General features: G+C 36.7%; 1 protein-coding gene across 6 annotated transcripts in view; it reads left to right on the plus strand.

The window, feature by feature from the left end:
- Window positions 1–17,165, plus strand: part of VTI1A (vesicle transport through interaction with t-SNAREs 1A) — a 273,438-nt gene that overhangs the window by 68,200 nt on the left and 188,073 nt on the right. The window contains exon 7 of one of the 6 annotated variants that reach the window (XM_075107577.1): window positions 544–2,958. The exons of the other annotated variants lie outside the window; for them this stretch is intronic. Coding sequence (XP_074963678.1) covers window positions 544–656 — 113 coding nt within the window. The 3' untranslated portion in view covers window positions 657–2,958. Of the gene's footprint in view, window positions 1–543; window positions 2,959–17,165 lie in introns of those variants that run through there. 6 annotated transcript variants of the gene reach the window in all.

Below are 17,165 nucleotides of genomic sequence, written 5' to 3' on the forward strand. Positions count from 1 at the left end.
GCAGTGATATAGAGGTATATATAAAAATAGATAGATAGATAGATAACTATATCTCTCTATATATATCATATGTATATATCTATATATCATATGTATATATCTATATATCTATATATAGTTTCCTAAACTGTAAGAAAACATGTGTGTGTGTAAATATATATATATAGTTCCCTAAACTCTGTGAAGACTAGTAGGGTAGTGATATTATATGAAATACTAATATTAAATAATTTGGAGATTTTGAGTTTCGAAATACTAACTTCATTGCAATGTAGATTCTTGCAGAAGATTTTTATGGAAACGGATTAATAATATTTAGTTCCTGGAAGGGATCATGATGATTCTAGGTATGAGTGAATTTAGGTTAATTCAGTGCAACAAAAGAACTTATTTTTGGAGTGACTGGATGATCACTCTGTGTTGAGGTGTCAAAATAAAATAAAATATTCCATTTTAGAGTTTCAATTCATTGTTGAGTTGACCCCTCAGTCCCTGACTTTCCTGGATTATTACTTTCATTGCATAAAGATCTTCTCTACACAGCACTGGTGAGGCCAAATTTGGAGTCGTGTTTCCAGGCCTGGGCTCCCCGGTACAAGACAGACGTTGACTTACTGGAGTTAGTCCAGCAAAGCACCGTGAAGAGAATTAAGTGACTGGAGCATTTTTCACGTGAGGAGCGGCCCAAAAGCTGACGCCATTCAACCTGAAGAAGAGAAGGCCTGGGGAGTTTATCAATGTGTGTAGATAGTTGATGGGATGGAATGAAAAAGAGGGAGCCTCTCTTCTCAGTAATTCCAGTGGCAGGACAAGAGGCAATGGGCATAAATTAATACCTGTGAAATTCCATCAGAACGCAAGAAAAAAACCTTTTACTGTGGGAATCGTCAACCACTGAAATAGGTGGCCCAAAGCAATCGTGAAATCTCTGTGAAGATATTAAAAATCCAGGTGGGCACAGTCCTGGCTTTAGGTCACCCTGCTTAAGCAAGGTGTTGGACTAGACGATATCAAGAGGTCCCTTCCCACCTCAGCCATTCTGTGATTCTTTGAGGAGGAGGAGGAGGAGGTGACAACCCTTAAATATCTATTCTCCTTTATTTATGTGATGTCTTTTCACAATTATGGATATGTATGTTGCTTATTGTAATGAAGTTGGGTGATTTTCACCTCTGGAATAAGTCACATTTGGGTCTTTCTTATTACCTTAATCAGCAAAAATACATATACTATTTTAACCTGCCCCTGTGATCATCTAAGGATTCATCTGACATCACATAACTAATTTAATGCAATTTCACATTGCCATTCCTGAAATTTACCATGATAAATTGGAAGCTTTTTTCCTGTTTGCATCTCTAAATTGATAAGCCCTTTCATCTTATGTACAGTTGTTCGTACAAGCTGAGATCTGTTGGAAGGTCTGACTTCCTTCTTTGAGCGGTGCCATTGATTCATGGGCTTCAGTGGTGTCTGAACAGGATTCCACTTATGTCACCATCTCTAAGACACAATCCAACACTGACTGTCAGGCTTTCATAGTTTGTTGGCTATCATTTGTTGATACTGATGATGCTTAAATCTATGCAGAAACCTCCCAAAGGACTAAGCAAAGCCCTTAGTATTTGGTAACCAGTTCTGTAGTACACGAGGCCTACTGTAAAGAGAAGAGCATTATTCTAAATATTCACAGGGGTATGTTGCAAATTTAACAGGCCTTTGAGTAGCTGATTTTGTAGACCAGTAAGTTCATCAGAGCATTTGCGTTTTAATTTCCTGAGTTGTATGGCACAGACATGAGGGAGATGCCTCAGGACATACAGGGCAACCACCGGCTGCTTGAATCTTGAAGGTCTCCATTGTTTGTACCAAGCAGGGAAAGTTTTAATAATGGCTGGTAACACTGCAAAGTTCAGTCATCTGCTTTTTTTAAATCAAAAAAAGTTTTTAAAATTATTTCTTGTTGTTATTTTTTTGTTTTTGTGTTATCACCTGCTTTGCTAGTAAGAAACAGACAAACAAGTTTATAGCCTGATTAGTAGGCATTTCCACCACTCAGTACTTACAAGCTCAGTATTCTTGATTTCAGATCATTTAGTCTGACCATATAGCCTCAGAATATAAGAAAGATTTTAAAAATGCATGAAAATTCCTGATTTCAGTTGAAAGGAGAGTCCATTGAATTAATCCTGATTAATTAATCACAAAATTCATCCCATTTTGGAGAGGGAGATTTCCTAATTCCGTTCCCCATGTTCAGATTTCCACAGCATCAAACTGAATTCTAGAACTTCATTATTTTGCCTGCAGAGTGTAGCGTAGTAAGGTATCCCCTTCTTTGTCAAGTCTTAGATATGTTTGCTCAGACAGGAGTATTTTGAATGAGGAATAGTTCAAAATGCTTCATTCATCTTCAGAGATAAAATTGGCATGTAAATGTAAAACACTGTCAAGGAGAAAAGCAAACCTTGTTGTAGAGAACCATTGTAACCTGCAGTTGAATTGCTTTCAGTAAGTTCTTCTCAACTGCCAGATACTTTCTAGCGAAAAAAAAAAATCCTGGTGTTTATAAAATGCAGACTTCACTTTTTTTCATGACAATGTAAGAGAGAGATCCAACCATTGAATGCTGTCCAGGCTTTCATGGCAAAACTGCATTGCAGGTATTTATTTTTAAATTTTTTCCTTCATGAACCTCAGATATTTCTATAGCTTTCAGAACATGTAATTTGAGATCAAGTGTTGAGCTTGCCTATGTGAGTAATGATTATTGGATATTATGCTGTGGCTCTGAATAGTTCTGACATATTTCTGCTACTAGAAGAGTTTGTAGTTTGTGGGTATTAGATCTATTCCTTGTACCGAATCTTAAAATTTTGTCCTAACTTCTGTTTTTATATCCCTTTTGTAATATATAAGCATGGTGTTTTAAAGAAAAGGAATAAAAGGAAGAACTACTCTCTTGTTCCATTTACAAAAAATCCTTCTGAATCTCGACTTCAGGATGCTTAAATTTTTTTCTCAAATCCTCCTTACTCTTTGGGAATCCCAGGGAAATGTAATTCTGAAACAGTTAAAGGAGAAATTTCTCTGAGCAAGAGACACAACAGCTTATTTCCCACCCTTGTATGACATGAATAATTCTCAGTACTAAGGGATCCAAGCAAATTTCAGTGGCTTTCACTTGTTGTTATGAACTACAGTCAAACCTTCTTTTCTGGACTGAGCCATAAATATATAATGTAATGTACTGGTAGCCCAGCAGACAAATGGTCAGACCCGCCTCAAAGTATTGGCAGCCTTCTAGGTGGAAAGCAAATGGGACTCTCATTAGACAAAGAGGTGTGTTTACTTCTTTATGAAATAGTAGTAGTTATTTTCTTATTTAGATGCAGAATTGAGTGAAAATGCAGTGAATGGATCATTGAAAGTGTGTTCAGAGTTTGTAGAGGGCTTCTGAAGGCAGGAGTCTTCAAGTATAGTGACTTTAGGATGAATAGGGAACCATTTTAAAACAACTCTAGGAGATGTCTTGCCAGATATGAGTAATGGCATTTTGGGTACTAGCACATTGTCCACAGCAGCATGTGGCCAATCTGGATTCCTGACTCCTTTACTGATGGAACAACCTGAACCCCATGCACCTGCCCTGAAGGACTTTCTCCCTCCATATTTCATGGGGTGGTTGTGCTCTTCAGGTATCATAAATGAGATGCACACGAGCTGACGTAAAATATGTGAAACCATAAAAATTAAAATAAGTATATCCAGTAAACTGCTTCCATTCCATTATGGTTGCAAAAGCTGGAGGCCGGCTCTTCAGGTAGACAATATGGTAAGTGTTGCTATGATCAAACTAAAAGGTGTTTGCTCAGCTTCGAAAAAATTTAAATGGCCCTACATCCAATGTTAATTTAACAAAATAACAAACCCGAATGCTCATACGTGTAGGTCTACATTAGCCTAGTGGAAAGGGTGATGCTTCTTTCGTGTTGCAATTTTGTATACTTAGTAATTTGCTTGCATTAGTTAATATCACTTGGGCCTTCAAACCCCGCTTCTGTCTTCAGGTACATGCATGTTCCAATTTCATTTGAGGTCCAAATAACTAAGAGTACGGAAATGGAAGCCAAGTTTTGAAAATCAGGACCTTGCTTTTAGTGCCCCTTGCTTTAAAAAAAAAAGTCTATTCCTGTCCCAGATATTTACACTTAATATCCACCTATTTTATCTCTAATGAATTATTCATACATGTATATGTGAATACTGTATGTAAAACCTTTCATTAGAGAAAGAGGGCTTCTGAGTTCTGGAGCATATACCAATATCTCCTCCTCAGGTGTTTCTTTGATATGCCAGAACATCTTTCTACTGAAATCTTAATCCAAAGTTTCTACAGTGAAATGAGTTTTTATGCAGTTCCCAGTCACCATCAGAGAGAGCTTTTTCATGATCCCTGTTTCTTCTGCTAGCAACAGTATTTCATGTTTCATATATAATTTTTTTCTTTGCTGCCTGATTTCTATTAAAATCTGTTTATTGTTTCAGAAATTCATTTTGAAGTGGCATATTGCATTCCTACATCTCTAAGCCCTCTGCCCTTCTTCATAGTCTGGGCTTTAAAGTGAGGAGGAGGAAGCAATAGGGAGAGATTTTTGTTTCTGAGGATGTCAGGCCTCAGGAGTATCCCAGCGGCACGGTCATGGGGGGAAGCGTGTTCGGGTAGTGCTGCTGCCTTGTAGCAAACAGTCAGAAGCAGCACCGAGAGGGCATGGAGACACCAACTACTGAGTTTCCATTCCTTAGTGTTTTAGAGTGCAGTTGTTGATATGAGCAAAGTGCTTTTTACACCTTCAGTTTCAATATTGCTTGCTGGTTTGTTGCTTGTCCAGTCACCAAGCTGCTGCCTGCGGCTTTGTATCTGCCACCTCCTCCCTTCTGGCCTTCCTGTCCTCCTTCCCTCCCTCTCACCAGGCTTACCAGCTCTGACCTTCCAAATTCTAGCTCCAGATTTCTCTTTAATACTTTGTCTGTATCCAGATAATCCTGCCCACACTTACTCAAATTCTGGCACCATCCCCGTTTTCCTTAGCTCTGTGTTTCCTCTTAAAGACTTGATTCAACACCAGTGTGGGCCTTGTATGTTTGTGGTCATGAAAAGTTTACCCAGTAACCCATGTAACCTTGTCTAGTAGCGTTCAAAGTCTCTTCTTTCTGCTCAGTGGCCCTCTGCATTTGTGTGTGTTGTCTCAAATGCAGGATATAGTTTTGTTGGTTGTTTTTTTTTTAGTATATTCATATATTTACAAATACAAAAAGTGCTTACCATAGAGTAAGGAAATGGTGAATTTTCATTATTTAAGTACTGTCCTCTAACTTCTTCAGGGTACTTAAAAAAAACCTAAAACTTTTCCAAACACTTTTTTGAAGAGACGAGAAAAACTTATTTTGTAGAGTTTTTCACAGTCTATGCAGTACTGTAAGACCATTTCTGTTAAAAGCTTATCTTTTGGGTACTCAGCACCTTTCAACTGGGATTCCAATAAAATGAATGCTTATCTTTCCTTTCACTTCAGTCGGTTTGGGATTATACCATTAATACAGCAAATAAGGACTGTCAAATCTGTTCAGTAGTACCGATTTGCTAAGGTATAGTAGGAAAAACAGTGATCCAAATTTGGCCGTTTTGTTGCCTGTTCTGGAAGAAGTCCCAGGTTATTTTAATGTTCACTGATGTGCAGGAATTCGTTATTGTGCCATGGGACAATTCAACCTCAATTTTGTTAGGAACTGGCATCCAGTTGAAATAGTTCATTTAAGACTGATTTTTGGATGAACAAAACATTGCAATAACTCCTTAATGATACTATATTATATATAATAAAACAGTATTCATATTGTGGATTTTTATTCCATTCTAGAGTGATGGAAACATTTTGTTTCGGATATCAGAAACTTTATGCTTAAGTGCTTCCCATGTGCATTCTGGACAAATAATCATATAGGCTAAAGCCTCTATATATTTTCACAAATACCTTGCACTTGTCCTAGAATACCTGTGATAATATTAATATCTGAATTATGAACTGAACTCAAAAGATAACGTTTAAAATATTATTTTTCAAGCACTGTACTGGACTACCTGGAAATAACCTCTTACTGAATCACTGAAAACAGCATTTCAACATAATCTTCCTTGGTGCTGACCCTCTTTCTCTAATGCATAAGATGGTATTTATTGATGAAGATATTAATTGTATTCTAAGTCCATAGCAAAGCTTTTGAAGACTTGTGTTGTAATAAAAGCATGAAGGTTTCAAAGTTGAGCTATGTGGTTACATTTTTTTGGTCTGAAGTTACACTACCTGCTTTGCTCAATTTTAAAATTATTTAGCCTCAGAGAGGTTTCCCCCTGTAATAACATTTTGGAGTTTGTTTTCTGGTTCTGAGCGGGTAAGCCAAATAAAGGGAAGCAGGATAAAAATAAAAAGATAAATAAATAGTAACTTTTGTTTCTAGCAGTCCAAATAAACTCTACAAACTACCTTGGTTTGGCAAAGGGATACTGGAAAAAGCCACCAGTTTGTCTCTCCTGCATATATATATATTCTCTTTCCTCATTTGCACAACACCCTCGGTCACTGTGCTTAGGTGTCACTGAGAGATGTCAGAGTTGTTTCTAACATACTCTGGTTGTCTTCTAAAGTCCAGGCAACCCATTGCAATGGGTGGACAAAGAATGTGAAGGCATGCTTATTAAGGAGATGTTCAACTTGTGTTGGCCAGAGAAGCTCTTTCAATCGGGTTTCATATTTTCCCTGAGAAAAATGAATTGAAGAGAACTTGTCCAAAAAGTTTCAGAAAGTTGGGAACTGGTGGTTACTCTTCAATGGGTAGAATTCAAATCCTGATATATTGTCCCTAGATGCTCTTCCCTTTTCCCCATGATCTCTTCCTCCCATCATATACCACAACCACTTCTTTGGAACTTTCACCAAGTGAAATGAATTGATTCTAAGTGATACTGGCTTGGCAATGACAGTCAGTCTGTTACAACATTTAAAAGGGTACAGCCGAACAGAATTACAAGTCCTTTTGACCTTCAGATATATTAGTGCCCTGCTAATTCAATGGCTTCATTTGGAGATTTCATTGTCCACAGAACATAAGCTGTGTATTTGTTAAAAAAAACCTGACTTTGGTGAGTTATTATTTTGGGTGCCTAAGTGAACAACATGATTTTCAATAGTTTTTAACAGATTTTTCACTACATGGGCACAGCTGAATTTGCACAGCATGAGGTCTTTTTGGGCAAAGACTCGCTGTATACAACTTACATCAAGAAGAAAAGTTGATGAGCTTAGCCTTGACAAAATAAAATACACCCTAGCTTTTTTTTTATATTTCTTATTTGAAGTCTTCTACCTCTACTTCCTGTCAGGCTAACAGTGTTTTCCTCCAATTGCGCTAAAGAACAAAGTTTAACATTAAAAAATTTATTTGTATTGAACATACTTTTCTAGGTAAAGTCGATATCAAAAGGGTTTTCATGGTAGATCATCTTTCAAGTGCAGTATTTTGCCCTTTTACAACTTAGAGCTATAGTTACACAAATACCTTTTTATTCTGGTAGAAGTATGGAGGGAGAAAAACTCAAACTTCTGTCTTGAAGTGAGACATAGAAGCAGATGATTGCAAAATATTGTTCTCACTCTGGTACGGACTGATCGAAGAGCAGCTTATCTAGTTATTATTTCTTCATCTAGTTTGTCATGTCATATAGTATTTTATGCTAATGATGTTACTACCCTGCTTATAAAATATATTTTCTCCTGTAATTTCCAGCATTTATAGTCCAAAAAATTATCAAAATGTTGGATGTGCAAGCATGCATGTTTGGTACGTACTGAACTTTATGGAAACTTAGTTCAGCTGCAGTTGAAATGTCTGCTTGTGTAGTGTGTGTCAGGTGAGGCCGTAACCTCTGATTTTTGCAATACTGGCCATGCAAGTCTCTATTTTTAAATAAGGACTTTGTTTTTCAGTTAGATTTTGTGTGTACTGTCCTGCTTTTGAATGATGAGGCTTATCTCAGCCTAATAGCCCATAATATTAATTTTATTTGATCACTAAGTAGATGTATACATTGTAAAATTGAAATTAATGCCATTCTTACAGAAAGAGTCAGGAGCTGAATGTAGCAAGCTCTTTACTGTCTAGCTTGATTTCATGTCAGGGTGAGTTCGACTGTTGATCTGCAGTACCAGTCGTCTTTCTGAACTAGCACAATAATTTCCTTTGAGTTGTTACAGCCTTGTTTTGAGAAACTGCTGCTAGTTATTTGCTACCAGCTCTTGTAAGGAACTGTAGACCCACAAAAGTGCTGTTCATGGCTTTGTAAACTACAATTTCACAATTTTAGATCAGTCTATCATAGGCCACTCACATCTGTCCATTCTTGTTTCTCTACATCTTCCCTTGGCGCAAAAGTGCCTTTTTGTTTTCTTTCTGGTAACTTAACTAATTCAATCACAGATTCTGTGATTTTGTGTTCCTTGCATATTTTGCCTCACTATTAATTTTCAGCATCGGCTGTGTATCACCTTGTGGTTGGTTTTCTGCTCTTTGCTAATATTTGCCTCATATTACTTCACTAGCTCCAAAAATGTAAATGTAAAATTTTATTTGAAATTTTATACTCTTGGCCTAATCATCACAATTGTAATAAATGCTCATGGTTGTAAACATGCCCAGTTATTGGCAGAGCATACATATTTGCATACTGAATTGCGAGTGTGTGCGTGCACATGCGTTTACGTGCCTGCTGGGCAAGGCAGGTTGTCTGTTTTGCTCAGTACGTTTCCAAGAAGGTTTGCAAGATAAGAGCATCTTTTCATGAGCATGTACTGAGGTCAAGCTGAGCGCAATGATGTCTGAATCTAGGTATCATGAGTAGCTAATTGTTGTGGTTTGCATTTGTATGAAATAAATCACACAGTTCACACTGTGTACCTTGCAAAGATAAATGGTGGTGCAAAGGTAATCTTTTACATCTACTTGGCTGGTCTCTACCATGATGAACTTTTCCATACTTTATGGCCTCTGTGACTTTCTAAATGTGAAGATTTTGGAGAGCGTTCATGTATTTGGGAATTTGGTTCCCATGTAGCTCTCTTGCAGGATCTAGACAGACAACATGCAAAATGGTTAAGTGAAGAGAATGGTTCTGTCTTTGTTTTTTGATTATTTACATAGATGCAATAATTCTATGGTTTATTGCATGTGTCTCGAAAATATTAATTTGATTTTTATAATTGCGTGTTTTAAGATTTCCATGTGTTGAATGTCCTGGCTCTTGACTGCTACAATAATTGGCTGGAATGACATCTTGAGAAATTTAGTGCAAATGACTGATTATATTTGCTTTACTCTATATCGAAGTGCTTTTGCTGTTTTAGTGCCATATTTTTCACTAGTGAAATATCAAGTAGAGGACTGTTAAGAGCAACATGTAGATACCACATACATTTTTTTTATTATTTTAGTTTTTAAAAATTAACTGCTTTCAGTTTTATGGTGAGAACGTATTTTAAATCCAGTCTAGAAACTATGATATTTTTTTAAATGAGTTTAAAATAGTGAGTCAGAGTCTTGCTCAAATGTCAATGAGTCAAATGGAGGTTTTTTTATTGCGTGCATTGTAAAATATTCTACACAACAAAAATTCTGGCATCAGCAGAAGCTTTATAAATATGTCATGTACTAGATTAAGTATTTACCATAAGTATTTATAAGAAATGTTAATTTTCACACTGCCTCTAATTTTTGTCATTCCAGTTTATTGTGCTGAAAAGTTATTGTCTTAATTATTTTAGATTTGAAATAACCCAGCAGATGCAGAAAAAAAATGTTACTTTCTTGGGCTGATTCATGGTGAGTTAATAAGTAAATTAATTGTTATAAAACAAGCAAGCCCACTTTACTGTTTTAGGTTCCTATGAAAGTGGGACAGGATGAAACTTAATTCAGGATCAGTGTCATGGTTTAGCCCCAGCCAGCAGCTCAGCCCCACACAGCCGCTCACTCGCTCCCCACGGGTGGGATGGGGGAGAGAATCAGAAAAGTGAGAAAACTTGTGGGTTGAGATAAGAACAGTTTAATAAGTAAAGCAAAAGCTGCACATGCAAGCAAAGCAAACCAAGGAATTCACTCCCTCCCTCCCGTGGGCAGGCAGGAGTTCAGCCATCCCCAGGAAAGCAGGGCTCCATCATGCGTAACAAATTCTTGGAAAGACAAATGCCATCACTCTGAATGTCCCCCGCTTCCTTCTTCTTCCCCAGCTTTATGTGCTGAGCATGTGGTCATATGGTGTGGGACACCCCTGGGGTCAGTTGGGGCCAGCTGTCCCAGCTGTGTCCCCTCCCAACTCCTTGTGCCCCCCAGCCCACTCGCTGGTGGGGTGAGGAGCGGAAAAGGTCTTGACTCTGTGTAAGCCCTGCTCAGCAGGAACTAAAACATCCCTGTGTTATCAACACTGTTCTCAGCACAAATCCAGAACATAGTCCCGGACTAGCTACTATGGAGAAAATGAGCTCTATCCCAGCTGAAACCAGAACAATCAGATACAATAAATTGTGGAGTTGCAGTTAGGATTTATTGTCTTTTTCTGAACTAATTAAGCAGTCCAGGTACCTAAATCAGATGGAATAAAACAATACTTGATTATAGATGTGATTTACCATTTTATGAAGAAATTGTAGGCACTTAACCCCATCTTTGGAGAAAACACTTATAAATACTTCTAAAAATCTGGCCCACAGAAATGGAAATGACACTAAAGTTGTGGAACAAATTCATCATTTGTAAATGTAATATATGTTTGGATAAACTTTACTGTTTTCTCCATGTTGATGATTTTTTTAGTTTTCTTCAGCTATTAAAACAACAAAATAATGTTTTAACCTCCTTTTTCCAAGAAAGTTGCTTCAAATTCAAAGCTAAAAAAACCAATCACATAACAAATAAGAATATTCCATAAGCTACACAGAACTTAAAGAAATATACGGAGGTGTGGTATATCCTCCTGACTACTCAGAAAGGACAAAATTGAGTTTGAAAGGTTTTGCTTTGGTGGAAATTGCCATGTTTTAATGGCTGTACAAACAGAGTGAGTGTTTCATTAAGAAAATAATTTAAACTAGTGGTTTAAAATAAGATTGACTGTAGTTATTTAATTGCAGGTTTTTACTTCTAAATTAAATCAAATGTGTATTTCTGTATGTTTGTAAAGAGCAATGCTTACTATTTCACTTCATTTTCCTCTTAGTTACATAGTTATTTACATAATCATATTTCTTTAAACATCTTAAAAACTCAGACCATTTTTAACAAACAAGACCTTTCATTCATCTGTGATGCTCTGCATAACACTTGCACCATTGTATACGCATTTTGTCTGGGAACTACTATGTTTTGGTAGCAAATGAATGTTTGAATAATTGCTTTGTAAATCTATCAAATTTGAAGCTAAGTTTTGATATGGGCAGGTAAAATGTTGAATTAACACTGGAAATAGCTTTATGTTGTGTCCTGTTGTGCTGAATCTTTGCTTGGTCAAATACTCCAAGAAAGGTACTGTTGCCAAAAACCAGGTGACCCATGTTTTCACTCCTGCCTACAACACAGGTCTGGTGTCTGAGTATTAATAATTTTAGTTCTGTACAAATTGTGGACTATCAGTCTGTTACAGCTTATTCATAACATTTTCTGCTTTGCATAAGAATGATCATAAAAAGTTCTTAAATAGTGAAGTTCTGCAAATGCGCTAAATATTACTAGTTTTGTAGTGCCCTCCTTATTAGCCATTTTAAATGCTTGCCAGTAATGTGCACACCGTGCCTTGTTTGTGCCATGAGTTTAGTAGTATCTCTTCACACAAATACAATTATTTAAATACCTAATATGTAACTTCTGTATCCTGAGATGTTCCTTTAGCGACCATTTGTTATAATGAAGTACTTAGATGCAAAAATACCTGTGTGGCCTTGGCGTTTCCTGGAATTTATTTCCTTCCCAGCTGTTTTCCAAGAGTACACTCAGAGCTTCACTGATATTTGTCAGTGTAAATTATCAGGAGACTAATTGCTCACTTCTGGTTTTTCTTCAGGTGTGTGAATGCTTGAGTAACAAACCACAACTCAGAAGAAAACTTAGCATGGTTTTACAAAGGGCTGATCCAGAGCTGGCTGAAGGCAGTAGGGATGTTTCTCTTCAGTTTGCTGAAGATCACATTGGAAAGAATGAGGCATAAGAAAAAATCAGAAAGTCCACAACTGTTATGTGGCTCCTTCTTTTTCTGTGAGCTTTATTTTAATTTGGTAAAACATGTTAACGCCCACTTGATATTGGGTAGCCTCTAAGGTGGATGCATTTTTAGTGTTGGGAAATAACACCATGAATGGCCATTCTGTACCTGGGAGACATTAAGTTCAGAACTGCAGATATAGTTCATGAACCCAGTACTTCTACATTAATAGAGTGTTTTAGGTGTTTGAAAACTGTTTGAAAACGATCCAAGTAGAGTCTAGTCTTAACTTTTAAGGTTTTTGGTTTTTTGTATCATGTCAAATACAGCACTTTCTTATCTCCGAAGATTAAATTTGCCCATTTTGCCTATGTAATATTTATATATGGACAGGAAACAGAAGTCGGTATCCAGATTTGTTGACCCCTGAGATATAATATTGACCTCAGTGAGTATTAACTTCTCCGATCAATAAATGCTGTTATTGACCTCAAAGAAAAATCAATAGCAGCTTGTTAATTTGCAAACTATGACTGCAAGAAAATGGTACACATTTTGTTCTTCATTATCACCTATTTATATCTATATTTTAACGCCTTCAGTATTTCCACCTAGAGATCATCATGTCAAAACATTTCAATCCCAGCTGTTAGAAGGTTGGGGAGACAGGCATTATACATTATGGAATAATTGATGAGCAGTACATGTTATTTCCCATATCTCATGAAAATAATACCCTGAACAGTTGTATATCACCTGTGTTGTTTCCCTTTTTTGGGTAGTCCAGTTCATTTCATTTCATTTTCTCTGGTGCACTTCATCAAAACATTGCATAAAAGTACTATATTTTAGCTGCCATAAGAACATTTCTACATGAATAATAAGGGGGATGAAAGACTGACTACTGGAAACGAGGAGACTGAAAGTGATCACTGTAAAAATCATAATTAATATACAGTAGATTTTTCCTATTTGCATAAGGATGACAGGTTTCTAGGCAAAAATGTGCTCTGCAGCAGGCTGAAATATAACTATGTGACTATAACAAAGAAAAAAGTTTTAAGTGACAAAGTATTGGTGGAGAGGTGTTGTTTTGGATCATAGCAGGTTTTGTATATAAACACTGAAATGTCAGGTTTTACATAGTTTGAAATGCCTAAAGAATGCCTATTGCTGAAATTCAAATGTCATAACAGTTCTTCTGCATATATATCACTTTGATATTTAAACTTAAAAACCTCATAAATGATTTAATATTACTTTGGCCTTGTTATGATCTGACTGCCAAAAAAGGCAGAGGCTGATTTTTATCTGGTCTGGAGAGTAGTGTTTTCATTCACAGAAGACAAAGCACAAGTCTGTCAGTCTTTTACAGCCATTAATTCTGTCTGATACATCTGCAGTGATCTTGGCAAACTGATTGCTGTGTTTAGAAAACTTTTCCTTCATTAAATGACAGTGTGAGAGGTATTCAAATGCAAAAATATGGCAATAGTTTAATTTTTACAATAACTGAAGTGGCTGCGGTTTTTTTTTGCCAGTTTGATGGCTATATGGTTTTGCCCTTTAATATCAGGAGCTCCCAGGACTTCATATGTGCATCCATGTTATCCTCTTGAGAGACAGAGTCAATGATATTAGACTCATTCTGTAAATAGGCAGACCAAAGCATAATGAGGTTAAATTAAAAAAAAAAAAAAAAAAAAAAAGAAAAAAAAAAAAAGGAAAAAAAAAAAAACAGCACCAAGCTAGATTAATCTCTGAGGTTCCGATAAGTGATGCCAGTGCAGATCTGGAAAGATGTTTGTGGTGATTATGCAGTATTTTTTCCATCTTACAGAAGAACTCCCGAATGGTCAGGAAGGGTGGTATCTGTAAGCAGACATCCCAAGTGCTCGCAACAGTTTCTCCGCTTCTCTCTGATGTTTTGAGTCATCTTTGAATAACTAAGGAGTTTGGATCCTTCTACAAGAGACTGAAACAGAAGCGATGGGGGAAGGTGGCAGATTTGGGGAGGATGGAACGTTCATAGTCACACTGCAGGAGCAGAGAGATCACGTCAATTTTACAGTTTAGGGTTATCTCTTTTCAGCCCACACAGATTGGAGAGCAGCACCCAGGTATTCAAAGTGCCAAATTGTCCATGGTCTATCGGAATCTTAGTAGTCGAACTGGGAATAAAGTCTGGGGCACCCAGACGAACTCTGGACTGTGAGCCAAATGTGGCTCCTTGACCCTGCAGACCACTTACTTTTCAACCTGGAAGTTTTCTAGTCTGCTCATGAACACTGCCCTACGGTGGCTTGATCTCAACATGACCCCAAATCTCAGGATTACAGAAGATGGTGCCAGTGACAGTTCTCGTGGTGCCTTAATATCTGTCTGGCACCTGGTGAATTCTCTGCTCTGGAAGTGTTGTCTTTAAGGTGTACTGTGGTTCAAGAAAAAAGCCTTACAAATTCAAACTCCCAGTCCTCTGCTACGAACATGTAATACTTTATTTTCCCTTTTAATATTCCCTGTAATCACTAGAACTCTTTACTTAAATGATGAGAAGCTCTTAGGACTGATACTGGGTCTAACCTACTCAAAAGAGAAGGAAATAGAATCCACAAGGTTTAAATTCTTAAAAAGTCTTGTTCAGAATCCAGCTTGTGTGGTACGTCAGGAGTTCAGTTTGTAACTATAAAATCACTAAATTGAACTTCGCAATAGATGTCACTGACAGTTGAGTTACTGATTTCCATAACTGAAACGTTTTGAGATTTTGCACTAATAGTCAGTGGGGCACAAGCTAGTAATGTTATGAGATGAGATGTTCTGCTTGGCCTTTTTGTGAATTACTTTTACTTTCCACATTTTTCTTTATTAAGGGAAATTTCCATTGACTTCCTATTTTGGGAAGAAGTCTCTACGTTATTAAAGTATATAAAATATTTGATGCCATAAAATGGATCTATTTTAGTTTGATAAACTAGAAATATGCTGCACTGTGAGGGTCATAGCTTATAATACATACTGTTAGTACTTTTTCATTTTTCTATATTAGGAGATTAGTGAAAAATAAGCTCTATCAATTAAGTTTTATTGCAAAATTATCTTCAGATGTACAGCAGTGAAGATGATATTGAGTGATAACACTAGAGTGGATTTTGTATAAAGCAATTACAGCTTAAAAACTGCAATCTGAATGAAAATATTGCTCAGGGTTTTTTCTAATCTAGCGTTAATACCAAAAAACCTCTTCATTTGGAAAGTGCTTAAATTACCTCTATTAAACACAAGACATTCCTAAGGTGTTCATGTGTGCTATTGACTGAAAAATACTTTCCTGATACCTGGTTTCACTGCTCATGCTTTAGCAAATCTGTAAAGTACATTTTAGCACATGGTTCCACCGCTTAAGATGATTCTTTGTTTATAATATTACCATGTTTTCATAAAGATATTGCTTTGTTGATATGAATAACAGAGTTCTTATTTCAGAAGTTATTTTATGTAGTTGCACTTTGATGCTATGAAATTTTTTGCATTCTTAAAAGCAACAATTTACCCTGAGAGAAGCAGCGAGCCTTTTTCAGAGCATGATGTAATACATTCAGCCACATATGTTTCCTTGACACGTTATTCTGGAGTTGAAAGTGCATTGAGCTTTGCAAAATGAATTTCATGAACCTTGGATGTGAATTGTTTAATTCTGCTCGTAATGAATGAAATCTATCTGAATGCTCAAATCATTCCTATCATAGGATTCCATTCTGCCACCTCACCTTTGGTGGGACAGACAGCCCCTCCAAATACATAGATTTTGTTAATTGAGACAGACAAATCAAATTGTTCATTTTTGAACAATTTTGAACAATTGAATTTTGCATGTAGCATTCACTGCCTGTTTTGGAATAGCATACTTCAAAATGTTTTATTGTGTGCATGTACAAGAGAAGCAGCTCCGTAAAACACACAGTTTGGAATAAACTGAACAGTACCTTAAGGAGGGTCAAATAATTTCAGAAGTGTGTCAGTTGTACTCCATTGTTTCATTGTAGGTAAATAGTTTGTGGCTCTGAAAATCTCCAGTGATGCCAGCATGAATCAAGACAATTGAGTCAAGTGGTTACAGGTTTCCATCCTTTCAAATTGATCAAATTGAAATAGCCCATTAGGAATCGATTTAAATCAGTTTAGATAAGCTCAGTCTTAGTCTTGGCCCTTGAGGCTTTGGCTACTGAAAGTTCACTTGAAGCTGGACATATACCAGCTCCACAGGCCATCAACTTTATTAGTGTGGAGATAAGCTGATTAGATCTTGTCAATCAAAGGTGCCAATATCTCAATTGAGTGTCTCTCCCAGTCTTTCTCTCCTTCTTTGTTGCCCGCTTCAATGCCTTAAAAAAAAAAAAAAAAAAGAGAGAGAGAGCAAGCAAGCGAGAGATGTGTGGCATGCGTCCCCCTGGTTGTCACCAAGCAGGGTGCAAGGGTACTGTGATGATGTGATGACTATATTAAAGAGGACATCAATTTGTTTTAAAGTGTTTTGATTTTTTATGGTGGCATTAAGAGAGAGAACATTGTGGTTGCAGCTTTACTAGAAAGCAAAGAGTTCTAGAAGGAGAGAGAAAAAAAAAGTGTTTCTTTGAAACCTACCGGGTCTTTGAGTCTTGCTGTGCCAATGGGCGCTTAAGTGCTCCTGTAACTGGCATACTCTGATCCACCATCAGCTTAGGTACTATTCTTCTCTCCAAATTATTAATTTATATGAAATGAAAAGATTTGTGGATGTTTAATCCTTGCAGAAGTAATTTTAAATATTTGTTAAATATAGCCTGTTTGGGAAATGTTTGGTTATGCCAATAATGAGCAG

This window comes from Phalacrocorax aristotelis, chromosome 12 (assembly GCF_949628215.1).
Source record: "Phalacrocorax aristotelis chromosome 12, bGulAri2.1, whole genome shotgun sequence".
NCBI classification, from domain to species: domain Eukaryota; kingdom Metazoa; phylum Chordata; class Aves; order Suliformes; family Phalacrocoracidae; genus Phalacrocorax; species Phalacrocorax aristotelis.